Raw genomic sequence first — 13,197 nt, 5'->3', positions numbered from 1 at the left:
TCTTTTGTATTTTTTTCCTTTGTGCTATGCAGTGCTGTATAACAGTCTTGTCTTTTTTCTGTATCACGATGACCTGTTGAACAAAATACAGTACAAACAGGAAAAGCATAAATGTGAATCCTGTCCAATCTCTTGCAATCAATCTCCTACATATATTAACCATGAATGTTTTGTATAAAATGTCAAAGGAACTGATGGTCATTTAGGAAAGGCTTCAGACAATCTCTGCAGAAAACACAAGTTGACAAAAGGCAGATTTTTCTACGATATTCAAATATGTGATTCTAACTGAAATTTTGCCCAGTCACTACTGAGTTATTCAGATGACTTATGTGTGAACCACAGATTGGTCATGAGAAGATGGTGCCTATATATCAAGCCCACTGTCCCTCCTAGAGGTCTGGCATTGCTGTTTGGGAAATGCCAGGGTAAGTGTCCATCACTGAGATCACTAGAGAAAAAACTCTGGTGCGCCATGGGCCTGTTGATGTTGGTGTGCCTCTGGGGCATCCATTGCAGCCCTTGGGGGGCCATGTACAACCGCTGGTTCCCTAGGCCCAGGGAAGCTGGCTGGACGTCTGGCCGGGGGAGGTGGGGGCTGGGCTGGGGTGGGGTAGCTGCTTGTTCCAGCTGGGTAAGGTGGGTTTGAATGAATGTAGACATTGGTTGTTTCTCTTGGAGATGGAGGACAGATGGAGGACGTTTGGACTGGCCGGTAACATAGAGACCTGGTATAGGTTGGGAACAAGCGTAGAGTCGTGTGAACTCCTGGTGGAAGGGTTGGACTGCACTGCCCTTGAAGATGGCAGCCAGGTTCCTGTGGACCTGCCAGGAAAGCCAGGTGAAACTGCAGGAGGAGGTACCAGGAAAAAGAGGATCTCAGTTTTTAAAAAGGCAGACAAACAAGGTAAACAGGTAAACAAGCATTGTTAGCATTGTAACTGAACATAATTTTTACAAAAGCCAAAAAGATGATACCATTTCGGTTGATTTTCCAAACATGAAATCAACAACAAAGTTAAATACTTGTCAGATTATTCCATTACATAAATCAAATACCTATCTTTGTTAATATCACTGGGTGCCAGTCATTCCTTTTCCAAGGTACGTGGCTGCAGACATACCTGTATGATCCAGCCAGCACCTCGATGCTGTCTAAGATGATGAACTTCTCTTTGATCTGACCAGTCACTTTCCTGCCAGACTTTGAACAGTAGGTCTCCCCTCGCACACTGCGAACAGACATATTCTGCAGCAAGAACATAAACTTTCTGAGAATCCACATGAGCTACAGCACTAGCGATAGCTAGAAAGCACTGGCTTTTTGGGAATGCCATGAAAACGACCTTCAACCACGTACTGTGCACAATGTTGTATCAATGAAGTGTGTTTGCTGTGGCTCACAGTAAGATGGGTGCAGCTGATGTGGAGATCCCCACACATGTTCTCAAATAGGGCCACGTTGAGATGGTCCAGGAGGAGATGGACCGACGCGCCGCGCTTCATTGCTTCCAGAATGTCACAGAACACCTCCACATCAGTGAAGGTGTCCATAACTATTGCAACCTCCTGACACACGCAAACATTTTATTAATACCATTTTCTTTTTGTGGAAAGATTATGCAAAGACACACCCAGACACACACATACTTCTGATTCCTCCTACCTTGGTGGATTTGCTGATGAACTCCCTGACTAAGTCTTTCATGCTGGTAGCTCTGTCTGACTGGAAGCAGACCTCCACGCTGGGTGTGCCCTGTAGGTGGTGGCCAAATCTTGCCTGACAGCTATCTTCCAGTGTGGGGATGTTACTCTCAGATACAAGGGGGCAGCAGCTCTGGTCGTCAGACTGCAAGAACTCGGAGGGTGTCGACCCTACGCCATCTCCTCCCTCCTCTGCTTCACAAACGCCGCAGCTTTGCTCCCTGGCGCTCTCCAAAATGTACCGCTTCTCCTCAGAAGACAGGAAGTCCACCTCTCCTTCTCTGGCCAGCACTTCCTGGTAGGCCTGCCGGCCTTGGTCGAGGAGGGCATCGGTGGCCAAACGGATGTTTTCGTTGTGGCTGAGATCTAGCAGGGCCACTGGCGAGGTGGGGCTCCTGATGTCCAGGAGACGCCGTCTCACCTTACCCAAAGGCTTGGACCTCCGGTACGACAGCATAGACAGACCGTTGTTCTGCGGGATCCAGAGTGGCAATGTTGCCGTTTCTCCACCTGTGAGAGGAGCAGCCACGCACACACGCACCATATCTCCAACTGTCACCACCCCTTCTGTGCCCCGGAGCGTTCGGCTGAGGTGTGTAGAAGTGTGTCAGACAGGTGGCGACAGCGTGTTCTGAACATGTGAGCTTTGAAGAGAGATGAGCATTGCTTGGTAGTTGTTCTGACACCTCCCTACCTGGAGGGGTGTAGGAGGGGCCAGGCAGCGGACAGTGATTGACAGGTGTGAGCATGGCTGTCACATCCCCTTAGTGAAACCTAACCGTTCACTGACAGGCTGTCACCTGTCAGTGTGCAGCCATCACTCACCACTCCCTCCCTCCCAACTCCTGTATGAATACTACACATCCAACCTTCCCCATCTCCTACATGGAATCTCCCCTTTCCTCATGAGCGGATAGATGAATGCCGCCCTACACAGCTGTCTAGGCAGGCCAGATCAGTGATTTCTTGAAGGAGGAAGGGAGCATGCATGTTGAGAGTATTCACACTCAGCCCTTGTACGTTCTTGTCCAGCTGTAGTGGTGTAACGTGTCTGCATCTGAGAGCAGGTTCTGCTGCCTGTAAACCCAGGAGATACATGAAATCCTCCACAGCAACACCCCAAAATCCCCCTCTCTACTGTAGGCACTGGTAAGGATTTGAAACTGAAACGTGAGAAAATCATACACACATCATCCATGACCCAATGTTATTGATTCAGTTTTATCAAATATTTAAAAAACGAATACATATTAAAAAGCACACAGGAGAGATTTAACAAATGTATAGCCATTTTGTGGGATTTGGGTGTTAGTATTTTGACAGCTGGTTGTGTGATTAAGTCCAGGAAATTTTTATTTGTGGTTTTCCCTCTCGCTTCACCACAGTGAACACCTGGGCTCTGTTGGTCTCAACTCTGAAAGTGAGACTATGCATTCCCAGTCCAGTCTCCTTTAAAAAACACAAAAATGTACAGTCTCTCTTTCAAGTCTAGCTATAGAAATGTCCCCACCTCCGGCCAGGGAAGGAGGGAGGGTGGTGTAGAAAGGTGTGTGTGTGTGGTGTGGTCATTAGGAGATGGGGGACAGAGAGGCGGACGAGAGCGTCCTCTTCGCACGGGCCGCCAGCTTGAGGCGCAGCTCCAGGATGTCCTGCATCATCTCCCTCTCCCTGGTGTCCAGCTGTTCTCTGCCTCGGTCCAGAGAAACTTGACACACACATAAACAGAAAAAAAGGAATGAGTGGGCAAAGAGGATAACACCTGTGAGCCTTTGAGTTTATGTGTGTGTGTTTGTAAGCATCTTGCCGAAGCATCCGTACTCACAGCTGGTGGAGTCGTCGGAGGCGGACTGGTTGTTGAGACACACGGGGGAGCCGTCTATCTGGGGGGGGGCCAGGGCCGAAGTGAAGGCTGCAGCAGCTGTCTCTGGTCTGGGAGGCAGCCCTCTGGTGGAGCAGGGAGACGTTGCTCTCCTCTCCCTCTGTCCGTCTGACACACACACACACCTCTGTCAGTTACCATACACCATATCTCCAACCAGAGAATGTGAATTGTGTGTGACACAGACAGTGTGTGCTATACACACCTAGTGTGTGTTGCTGGCTGCTCCGGAGGTTGTCCAGGTGCTGCTGTGTCTCCAGTCTGTCCTGGCTGAGCTGCTGTGTCCTTTGAGCCTCGGCCACGCAGCCCGTTTGTCTGTCCTGCTGCAGCTGGTCCTGCAAACACACCACCTCCTCCCACTGATGCACGCACGCACACACACTGGGTTTATATTTGCTCGAGAGATGATTTCTTTGACATTTCTTTCTGTTTCTTTATTTCTCCTTCCCCATCTCCCCTCCTCCTCCTGCTCCTCCTCTCATACCTTCCTGCCCTCCGTGTCCCTCAGGGTGTGGAGGAGCTGTTCCTCCCAGACGCGGGCCTCCCTGTGCAGCCCGGCCAGCCGCTCGTACCTCCTCCCCTGCTCCTCCTCAGCCCACCCCAGACGCTGCGCCACCTGGCCCTGCCAGGCAGAGTCCACCCCCAGCTGGCCCGCCTCGGCCAGGGACTCCTCCAGCACCTGAGGGGTGGGGGGGGAGTTGGTGGAGACAGCTGAGTGAAGAATAATTAGGGGATCCCTGTTGAGCTGCTCTCATACGAAGTCTCTCTTATTTTGTATTGTCCACCTCCCCCTTTCATTCTAATGGTTAGAATGAAAATAAAATATACAAATTAGAAGGGAATTGTGTGAGAATGTGTGTCGTGGCATGGGTGCGTGTACATGCACAAAAAAACTCTTGTTTTTGGGAGCCCAGTGCACCTGGAGGTGAGAGAACACAGGCGGTCTGTCACTTCTGTTTCAGCCATGTCAGGGTGTGTTAGCATGACTCACTCTTCTCGTGGCCGGGCCCAGCTCTGTGTCATCGTCTAGGCTCAGGAGCCGCTGCTGGGCGGCCGCCTCCAGCTCAGCCCTCCTGGTCCTAGTGTCCACCTCCAGCCTCACCTCCTCGCTCACACGCTCCTGCTCCATGGCCAGGCGCTGGAGGACAAGGACACTCCATTCACATTACATTCCATACAGCACAACTTGACTGAAAAGAAAACAGTACACGCTGACTGAACGATAGACTATAATGAGTGTTTAGGCCTTCATGAGACAACTGCTTAAGTCTTTAAATAAACTACATAAAGAATGTGTTTGTATTGAAAGTCCTGTAATGTCAATCTACACATGTAACCATTTACTACATTGGATTTTGATTGTAGTTGAATCAAATGTATCATTTGTAGAAAGTACGCTCCAAGAAGGAGATTACAGGAGAAGTGTTTGGCCCTCTCTCCCTCCGATCTAAATGTGCTTAGTTCTGCATCAGAGTAGCTGTATGGATGGAGCTGTGCTGGAGCAGTGTTCAGTGTTCTCCAGGCTGGCCCACCTGTTCCAGCAGCTTCCTCTGAGCCTCCAGCTCCATCTGCCTCACTTCCAGATCCTGCACGGCCGCCGCAGTCTCCTGGTCCCGCAGGTCCATCTGCACACACACACACACACACACGTTATATTCTGTAGTACGCCCCCGCAGACAATGCCTGCATGCATACACAAACACTACATCACAAATAAACATGTACACACACACAAAGTTAGAACACACACTAACACCCACAGAAAATATTTACTCTTCACACTAGAACCCAATAAGAGCGTTGCTGCTGGGGCAGAGTGAGGGAGCGTCAACCGCAGGTTATGCGAGAGGGCTTTCTGGACCTTTCTCTGGATGTCGTGGTCCAGTCTGTGCAGCTGGCTGGTTCTCTGGTCGTGTGTGTGTTTCAGGAACCGCGTCTTGGCAGCATCCAACAGCTGCAGCTCTTTCACCTTCAGCTCTCTCTTCATGGCTGCTACCCTGCACATACACACACATATCAGAATTTGACTTATCTGTCCCTCTGTATGTATTTATTGTATCTGTGCTTCTTTATCAGAGTTTTGTGTATGTACATCATTTGTGTGTGTCGTATATATCAGTTTTTTTACATATGCGAGTGTGTTTTTGTACAGTATTTTAGATCAGGGTATTTTAGATCAAATTTCATGCAGGTATAAATATGTCCTTGGGTTGTGACAATACCAACATTGGGACTTGGATACTGCTACCATAGAAAGTATCCAAGCACATTGAGCTGCAATTCTTGTATGAAATGTGCTATATAAATAAAGTCTTATTATTATTAAAGTATCAAGGTACTGGATACTAATGATTTCATGAAAAAGGGGGCAATTAGACCATGTTATAGTCGGTTATTTTCAATTGGAACCTTTCTGTGGCCATTGCTTATCGACTTCTCTACAGCCACTCGGCTCTCTCGCACGCCAGCAGCATGTGGGCGTGATGTCACACAGTCCTGCTTGTCTTAAAGACACAGGTAAATTTTATCACTGCTGTATTACAGCCTGTTTTGGCACATATGACAGTTTATCTCTAAATGCCAGTTTAGTACCACTGCTAATAAATTGTATTTTCATATGGTATCATTTATTTTTTACCGTGCAAAACTAATATGTCTATAGCTATAGTTTTATTTAGATGTGTGTATTTCTGCATGCGTATGTGTGTATGTCTGCATTTGTGTATATGTGCATGTTTGCGTGTGTGCGCTGACTTGGTCCTCTGCAGGGTGAGCCTGGCCTCCTCCTCCTCCAGGATCCTCCTGCGCTGCTCCTCAGCCTGCTGCAGCAGCTCCTGCTGGCTGTACCACGCCTCCTCCTCCGCCCGCCGACGTACCGTCTCCACCCGCAGCTGCTGCAGCGCCTGCCTGCATACACACACACCACACACGCACACGCAAGCACACACACACGTATATACACACACATGCACGCATTCGCACACACAAGCACACTCAAACTATTTAAACCTGGAGATAGTCAACTACGGGGACACAACAATGCAGCAGCAAGAAGCTACTTATACTGCACTTCAGTCGGTTAACAGGGAGCCAAACTGGACCGGTTCACATATTCATTGCTAACCATGCACACCTGACTTGTTTTTGGAAACAAAGCAAAATGGCGGAAGTCTTCATGGCTTCTCCAGTGTCCTCACCTCTCCCTGAGGTAGTCCAACTCCTGCTCCCGGATCCTCTGGCGCTCCTGGGACTGGTACTCCACCACGCAGGAGGGATACTTGTTGAAAACGGGGTACTGGCCCCGGGTCAAGGGCTCTGCGTCGGCCAGCAGGCCACTGGGGTGGAGCTCCGCCGGGGTGCTGTCCATTATCCGGTACGCCTCCTTCACCATGGAGACCAGGTCCAGGTTGTTACGGTGGTGGAAGAAATACTGGAGGGGTAAAGTTAGTACAGGAGTTAGGAGGGACAGACCTAATGTTTTTCTTTCTTTTTTAAATGTATAAGGCTGGGGGGGGGGGGGGGGGGGGGGGAGGGGAAGAGGTCCTACCTCAAAGTCCTCCTTGCGGGAGCAGAGGAGGAGGGGTGCCCTGCAGCTGGTGACGTAGGCCACTGCGGCCATGAGGAGGAAAGAGGGGTGGTTGGAGAACACGTTGTCAAACAGGCGCAGCCACTCGTCTCGTGTGAGCACCTCGGAGAACAGGGTCTCCAGGAGGGGCCATATGTACAGCTGGTGTGGGGGTGGGGGAGGTGGGGGCAGGGAAAAGTAGATGGAACATTATTTGGAACATGGAGAAATATACGATTTTATCTATGTGTCCTCTCTGTAATGCTGCTGGCTTCAACTTTATTTTCTATATTATAACTTCGCAATAAACACATACAAACTCCAATGAGCTGCGTTCCATGCATAACTTGCATTGTTCACATTCATCATTGACAGGAGAAAAGATTTAAAATATATACAGAATGACAATGTCTCTTTAACTCTAGCTACAGAATAAGTCTAAAAAGATGTTCAGTTCAGTACCTGTGAGGTCACCCCACAGTCTATGAAGTGCTGCAGGAGCTCCTTGTCGTGGTGTGCCAGGACGTTTTCGGCCATGCTCAGCACGTTTAAGGGCGGGTTTGGGAAGTACTCAAACCAATGTTGGCACCAGTTCACTGGAACAAACCGAAGGACACAAACTTTCTTTATGTGATAGCCATTGGGCTTGGTTTCAATCCAGGAAGTTTGACTGCTTTTAACAGATAGGGTACAGGGTAGGTGTACATAAAAAGGCTTTCCTCTTTCTACCTGTGAAGATGGGGTAGGCGCGATGGAATGGAACACAGCCCAGCAATGAATACAACAGTTTTCCAGTAGGATGCACACATCATTCATTCTATATGAACGTAAGTATATCAACTTGTGTGCTATATGTACCTATAACGGTGGCGACCACCTCGAAGCAAACCAGTGGATTATTCTGGAAGAGCTTGACGAAGGGGAAGGCCACCAGAGGAAGGTAGTCTGTCTCACCAAAGATGGCCGACCAGTGAGCCAGGGCAGAGAGGACCCTGCGCAAACAGAGGACAGACGACGGCCGAGTGTGAAACACACATTCAACGATTTCACTAATCGAATATTCAAATTACTTTCAGATCAGGGAGAAGATGACACTCCATTTTGAGATGGCAAACGCGTGGCTGACACTATCTAAATGCACAACAGTGCAATCAGGTTCGATCCGATCCAGCCTGGTGTCAACGGTCCAGCACAGACCTCTGGAGTCCTCGCTGCAGCTTGTGGCTCTTGATGGGGTAGCGCTCCTGCAGGCTGGCGTAGGCCGGGTGGAGGCCCTTGTCCGTCAGGCTACTGAAGGCCGCGTGGTTCTCCGGCAGACGCAGCAGAGAGCGCCACACAAACATCCTGTTAGGGGAGGGGGCAAATGAGTCTCAAATTTACAAAAGATCCAATAAAGGGGGTACAGTGATTGGAAACTGTAACTGTACGTGTCAGCGATTATCACGGTCGCACAAGTTTGCGACCGTGATAATCTGCCCCATGTCCATGTTGGCGGTGACATGACGTCTCTGTGGCTGTGTCTCACCGGTATTTGGCAGGATACTCTCCAAAGGCCTTCAGTAGAGCTACCAGCCTTTTCTTGTTCAAACCGTCAGGCAGGTCGTTCTGGACAAAACCAAACCAAACCAGTTCACTAAGGTTCGGATTGAAAATTGAATGATATTAAAACTAGGCCTATTAATGGTTTTTGCGATATCCCTTAAATCAAATCTATTGGATCTTTATGACGCGACAGATGAATATAGAATCCTACTGCCCTCTGTCTAATATGTGGGGTACTGCGGTGCCCAGATGCAGAAATCTGCTGAACAACACCGCACCTCTTTGTCCTCTGCCATGGAGAAAGCTGGAGGTCTGAGCCCTCTGGTCTGCACCCTCCGCCCCGATGTCTTCGCTGGTCTCTGCACCTTCTCAGACTTCACCTTCACCCACAGAGCCGACTGTTCCTCACTGTCCCCTCCAATCACAGCCTTCACCAGGGGTGGGGGTGGCTTGGGGAGGGGCAGAAAGCAGGTGTGTATATAAAAGGCATATGAAGGCAGATATGTATAAAGGCAGATTTGTATTAAGATACTATGTTGTTGATCCACTGTTCGTTAGACAATAGCCAGCATCATGAAGGTCCTGAGGGGTTTTTAGAACCTGGGGATGGCTACCTTGTTGAGGTCCTGGGTGAGTCCCCGAACGCTGTAGATGTTCAGGCTGCCGTCGTCCATGACGGCGACCACATTGCGCCCGCTGGGGCTGAGCGCCACTGTGGTGATGGCGTTCTCGTGGGAGCCGATGTCAAACAGGAGCTTGCATGTCTGGGTGTTGATGAAGCGCATGATGCCGTCCTGGCTCAACACACCCAGGGTCTGAGCAACACCACAACACAACCAAACGGGCGCAATGAGTTAGCTGGCTAGTAAGTTTGTTTCTTGTCAAATAAACTTGCATAACTGTATAGACAGAAAGATGGAATTCTTGATTGCAAGGAGGTGAACCAGTGTTTCCTCTATGTTGATTTCGGCGGGTCGCCACGGCTAAATTTCTGCCGCCACGGTATCATAAATAGGGCTGTACAAAAGGCCGTCTATCAGCAGTGATTGTTAGAGTGCATGTCGGAGAATAGCACGGACATGCGCTTCACACCGCAGTTGAGATTGCCTGTGCGCGTCCTTGAGAACTGTTAGTCATATAACTTGTCAGTTCATTTAAGCCTGTTATTGTATTAGTGTATAGTTCTTGCAAATTTTAATTAAGTTAACTTCTGATTTTCATTGTTTGTATTCTTCCCCTGCTAGCTAAATTGCACATCTGTTGATTCAATAGCGATTGCTGCCCTTGCTCACGTTTGTATTTTAGGTGCATTATTATGCTGAAGTAGTTTTAATTAATAAATAGAGGGTTTATTGTTATTATTTGCTACAGAATGCTTAGCTTATCAAGATCAAATGAAGCAGACAGTGTACGTGCTTTTGAATGGCCTACCTTAATCGATATATAGGCTATAGGCTAGGCTACTGACCACTTACAATAAGTTGTTACGTCAATTATCAATTGGCAGCATTTATGCCATTTAGAACATACTTTGAGTGGAAGGTGTTTTTACATTTACATTTAGTCATTTAGCAGACGCTCTTATCCAGAGCGGCTTACAGTAAGTACAGGGACATTCCCCCGAGGCAAGTAGGGTGAAGTTCCTTGCCCAAGGACACAACGTCAGTTGGCATGACCGGGAATCGAACTGGCAACCTTCGGATTACTAGCCCGATTCCCTCACCGCTCAGCCACCTGACTCCCTTTTTAAGTAGCCTAACCTTATTGCATTCGGAGAAATAGGACGAAAATATGTGCAATATGACATTAGCTATTATTAGCCTATTACATTTACATGCTCTGAAATATAGGGTTAACTATGATAAATTATGTAATAATAAAAGTAGGAAAACTATTCAAATAATAATATACTCAGAAAATGCTAAACGAAAGCAAAGGTTAAAATGATAACACCAACTACTAGTATGCTCATCTCTAATTATCTCTTCTTTAACTTAACCCTAAATTCTTACCTTCTACAGTTAGCAGTCTATAGACACATATTTTCAATATGCATAAGATTTTATCTTAATTTTGACTTTCCAAAAGGGAAATTTAGTGAAGAGAAAATTAATAATCTCCTGATATCTCTCCAAACGTCAGTATCACACATATCAGAAGATCTAGAAGTTCCCCTTATCCTGCCCAGTACCTGGCTGGTGCTGCCATCCAAACTGTCATGGAGGAACTCCAGCTGTCTCACAGTGCGGACCTTGGGGGGCATCTGGACAACCCTGAGGAGCTGCCTGCTCTCCAGACACCACAGGTGCAGGAGGTTGGACCGCCCCCCTGCAGCCAGGGTCTTACCGTCACTGCAAACACACACCAGAGGTCCACACACACACACACACACACGCAGAGTATAGTAGAGATATTCAGATATCACGGCAACAACTCCTGTGCTGGTGTTTTAATCCTAGGCAGGAGAGGAACCAGATCTGATTTGTGGATCCTTCAACCCTATCTCAGATTTGAATTGACATAACTGAGAGGTGTGCAAAAAGTATAAGTTAAATCTATTTTTGCAACAATAAAAGAACGGGTATATTTGTAATAAATATATGTAGATGTTTGGTAAATGTACATTGAATACATCTGTTTTTTACCATAATGACCGATGTTTAAAACAGACAGTTTTAATTTCAATTTTTTATATACCATTTTTATTAGTTTTATACACAGATATACACTCGAAAAACGGACCCACCTTGTGACAGAGAAGGCCTTGTATTGGAGCCTGGGCCCCTGGTCTGGGACAGGCAGCTGGTATTTACAGGACAGCGTGTCGCTCTCCCAGGCGAAGATGGAGTCATCACTGAAGCAGCTCAGAATGGTGTTACTCAGAGGAAGGAAAAACACCTGAACACACAAACACACACAAGATCAAGCATCAGCATTACAATTTGAACCGTTCGATTCCACCACGCGAGACCCCAAATCTCACTCAAGTGACTGTCTTGTGTGTTCATGACAGCCTTCTGTGAGGGAGCTCACCCTCTGCATGGCCACAGACTGACGGACGTTGAGCTTTCTCTTCCTCTGGAAGGTGTCTAGGTCCCAGAGTTGAGCAGCGTCGGCCGAGGTGGTGATGGCGTAGCGGCCAGACCCGTGGACAGACAGGTGGGACACCGCCCCCTCGTGGCCTCGCATCCAGCTCACTAGTTGCTTGGTGTCTGGCAGGGACAAGACACCACACCCATCACAATCAGCGCTAGCCATTTTCAGAACTGAACAAATAACAGATGTCAGAAATGAGAATGCGAGTTTAATTTGAAAAAATCTTAACACACCAGCCAGTGCCAATAACTAGGCAGTAAAGTATCAGCAATATTCCTACCTTTGTCAAAGCACTTGATGGAGTAATCTGCAAGAGCAACCAAGTATTCTGTTGTCCTGCGCAGGTTGAAGGCCAATGCTGTGCATGCTTGCCCTGTTCTCTGAACAAGTTTAAACCTGGTGGAAAAATATGAGAACATATAAGAGGCCAGCATCCTTGCAGTTAACCAGTTCCGTGAGAGAAAGTACATTCTTTATATGCGAGTAACCAAGTTAAATCACCTGTTTCTGGTGATATCAAACACATATATGTTCCCATGGTGGTCTCCAGCCAGGAATGACTCCCCTGTCGTGTCAAAGGCGACATGTAGAAAGCGCACAGTTTTTGATTGATAAGCAGATGCACTGCGAATCACTGTAACAATAACCCTGAAAAAGTCAAAATAATTGCGTATTAAATTTAAATCCCTGAATGATCTTAAGTGACTGTGTATTGTCTTTCTCTATGTATATCGTTTTAATGTAGTCTCCATCCTCACACTGCAAAACAGCTGGAAGTAAGTGATTTGATTGAAAACAAAGGTTAAATATCTACCTAGCAAGGTGACAACAACAGCAGACATAAAGATAAATATTTTAGCAAGCCCACCCATTGCTAGTTGGTGTTGGTTTACGATGCCACACTTTGCCCTCCTCTTTGCTTCCTATATCTGTCACCTGCATTTTATTTACTGCTACGTTGTAGTCTGACTGAACATTTGTTAGTGTAAGTTAGTACAGCTAGCTCGTTAGCTAGCAAACTTTAACCAGCCAGCTTGCTAAACCTAGCTATCGTCTGGCGGTAAGTACAGCGCGAAATTTAAAAAAAGAACGTTAGCGTTAGCTTCTTATGAACAGTGTGAATAATTCAAAATGACACAATAACTATTAGAGTAACGCTTATACAATAAGTCTTGGCTATACAAAGTAAAAACTGGTGTTTCACATTTAGAAATGTTCTTAGTTTCTAATTAACTTTTTAAATAGCCAACCATCTACTTGTTTTAGTGATGTCAGTTACTCTTTGTCGCCTGATAGTGGCGTATTGCATGTAAATATATTAATGCATTGTGGGTATAGAAGTTCATTTATAAACTCAACAACTCCCTCTTAGCTTCTGTCAGTTGGCCCCCGCCGTCCTTTAACTTTGTAA

At 47.2% G+C, this 13,197-nt stretch overlaps 2 protein-coding genes across 2 annotated transcripts; both read right to left on the bottom strand.

The window, feature by feature from the left end:
- Positions 1-315: 315 nt before the first annotated feature.
- On the bottom strand, positions 316-2,248 carry LOC136943948 (protein FAM83A). The gene is made up of 4 exons (XM_067237437.1): positions 1,667-2,248; positions 1,405-1,569; positions 1,125-1,249; positions 316-847 (listed from the first exon to the last, which is right to left on the bottom strand). The coding sequence occupies exons 1-4, from the start codon at positions 2,246-2,248 to the stop codon at positions 316-318; spliced, it is 1,404 nt and encodes a 467-aa protein (XP_067093538.1).
- A 718-nt stretch (positions 2,249-2,966) lies between these two features.
- Positions 2,967-12,728, bottom strand: tbc1d31 (TBC1 domain family, member 31). Its single transcript, XM_067237867.1, has 22 exons — positions 12,655-12,728; positions 12,288-12,434; positions 12,067-12,182; positions 11,724-11,902; positions 11,437-11,588; positions 10,882-11,041; positions 9,305-9,505; positions 8,969-9,139; positions 8,674-8,753; positions 8,346-8,492; positions 8,007-8,140; positions 7,611-7,744; positions 7,131-7,310; positions 6,781-7,013; positions 6,338-6,490; positions 5,445-5,580; positions 5,116-5,208; positions 4,575-4,721; positions 4,068-4,262; positions 3,789-3,942; positions 3,527-3,691; positions 2,967-3,409 (listed from the first exon to the last, which is right to left on the bottom strand). Exons 1-22 carry the CDS (start codon positions 12,726-12,728, stop codon positions 3,273-3,275), a joined length of 3,288 nt encoding a protein of 1,095 aa, XP_067093968.1. The 3' UTR covers positions 2,967-3,272.
- Between the last annotated feature and the right edge of the window lie 469 nt (positions 12,729-13,197).

This window comes from Osmerus mordax, chromosome 6 (assembly GCF_038355195.1).
Source record: "Osmerus mordax isolate fOsmMor3 chromosome 6, fOsmMor3.pri, whole genome shotgun sequence".
Lineage (NCBI taxonomy): Eukaryota > Metazoa > Chordata > Actinopteri > Osmeriformes > Osmeridae > Osmerus > Osmerus mordax.
Note: the sequence above shows the minus strand (reverse complement) of the source record. Positions and strands in the feature narration are given on the sequence as shown.

What these genes read in the sequence shown, in the direction of transcription:
- LOC136943948 (XM_067237437.1), bottom strand. Translation starts at nt 2,248, where the DNA reads ATGGTGCGTGTGTGCGTGGCTGCTCCTCTCACAGGTGGAGAAACGGCA. An exon ending in TCATCAGCAAATCCACCAAG is followed by an intron (nt 1,570 to 1,666) that starts GTAGGAGGAATC and finishes TGCGTGTGTCAG; the next exon opens with GAGGTTGCAATAGTTATGGA. An exon ending in TCAGCTGCACCCATCTTACT is followed by an intron (nt 1,250 to 1,404) that starts GTGAGCCACAGC and finishes TTCTTGCTGCAG; the next exon opens with AATATGTCTGTTCGCAGTGT.
- tbc1d31 (XM_067237867.1), bottom strand. Translation starts at nt 12,728, where the DNA reads ATGCAGGTGACAGATATAGGAAGCAAAGAGGAGGGCAAAGTGTGGCAT. An exon ending in GAGTATCCTGCCAAATACCG is followed by an intron (nt 8,493 to 8,673) that starts GTGAGACACAGC and finishes CTCCCCTAACAG; the next exon opens with GATGTTTGTGTGGCGCTCTC. An exon ending in TTGGACTACCTCAGGGAGAG is followed by an intron (nt 6,491 to 6,780) that starts GTGAGGACACTG and finishes GTGTGTATGCAG; the next exon opens with GCAGGCGCTGCAGCAGCTGC.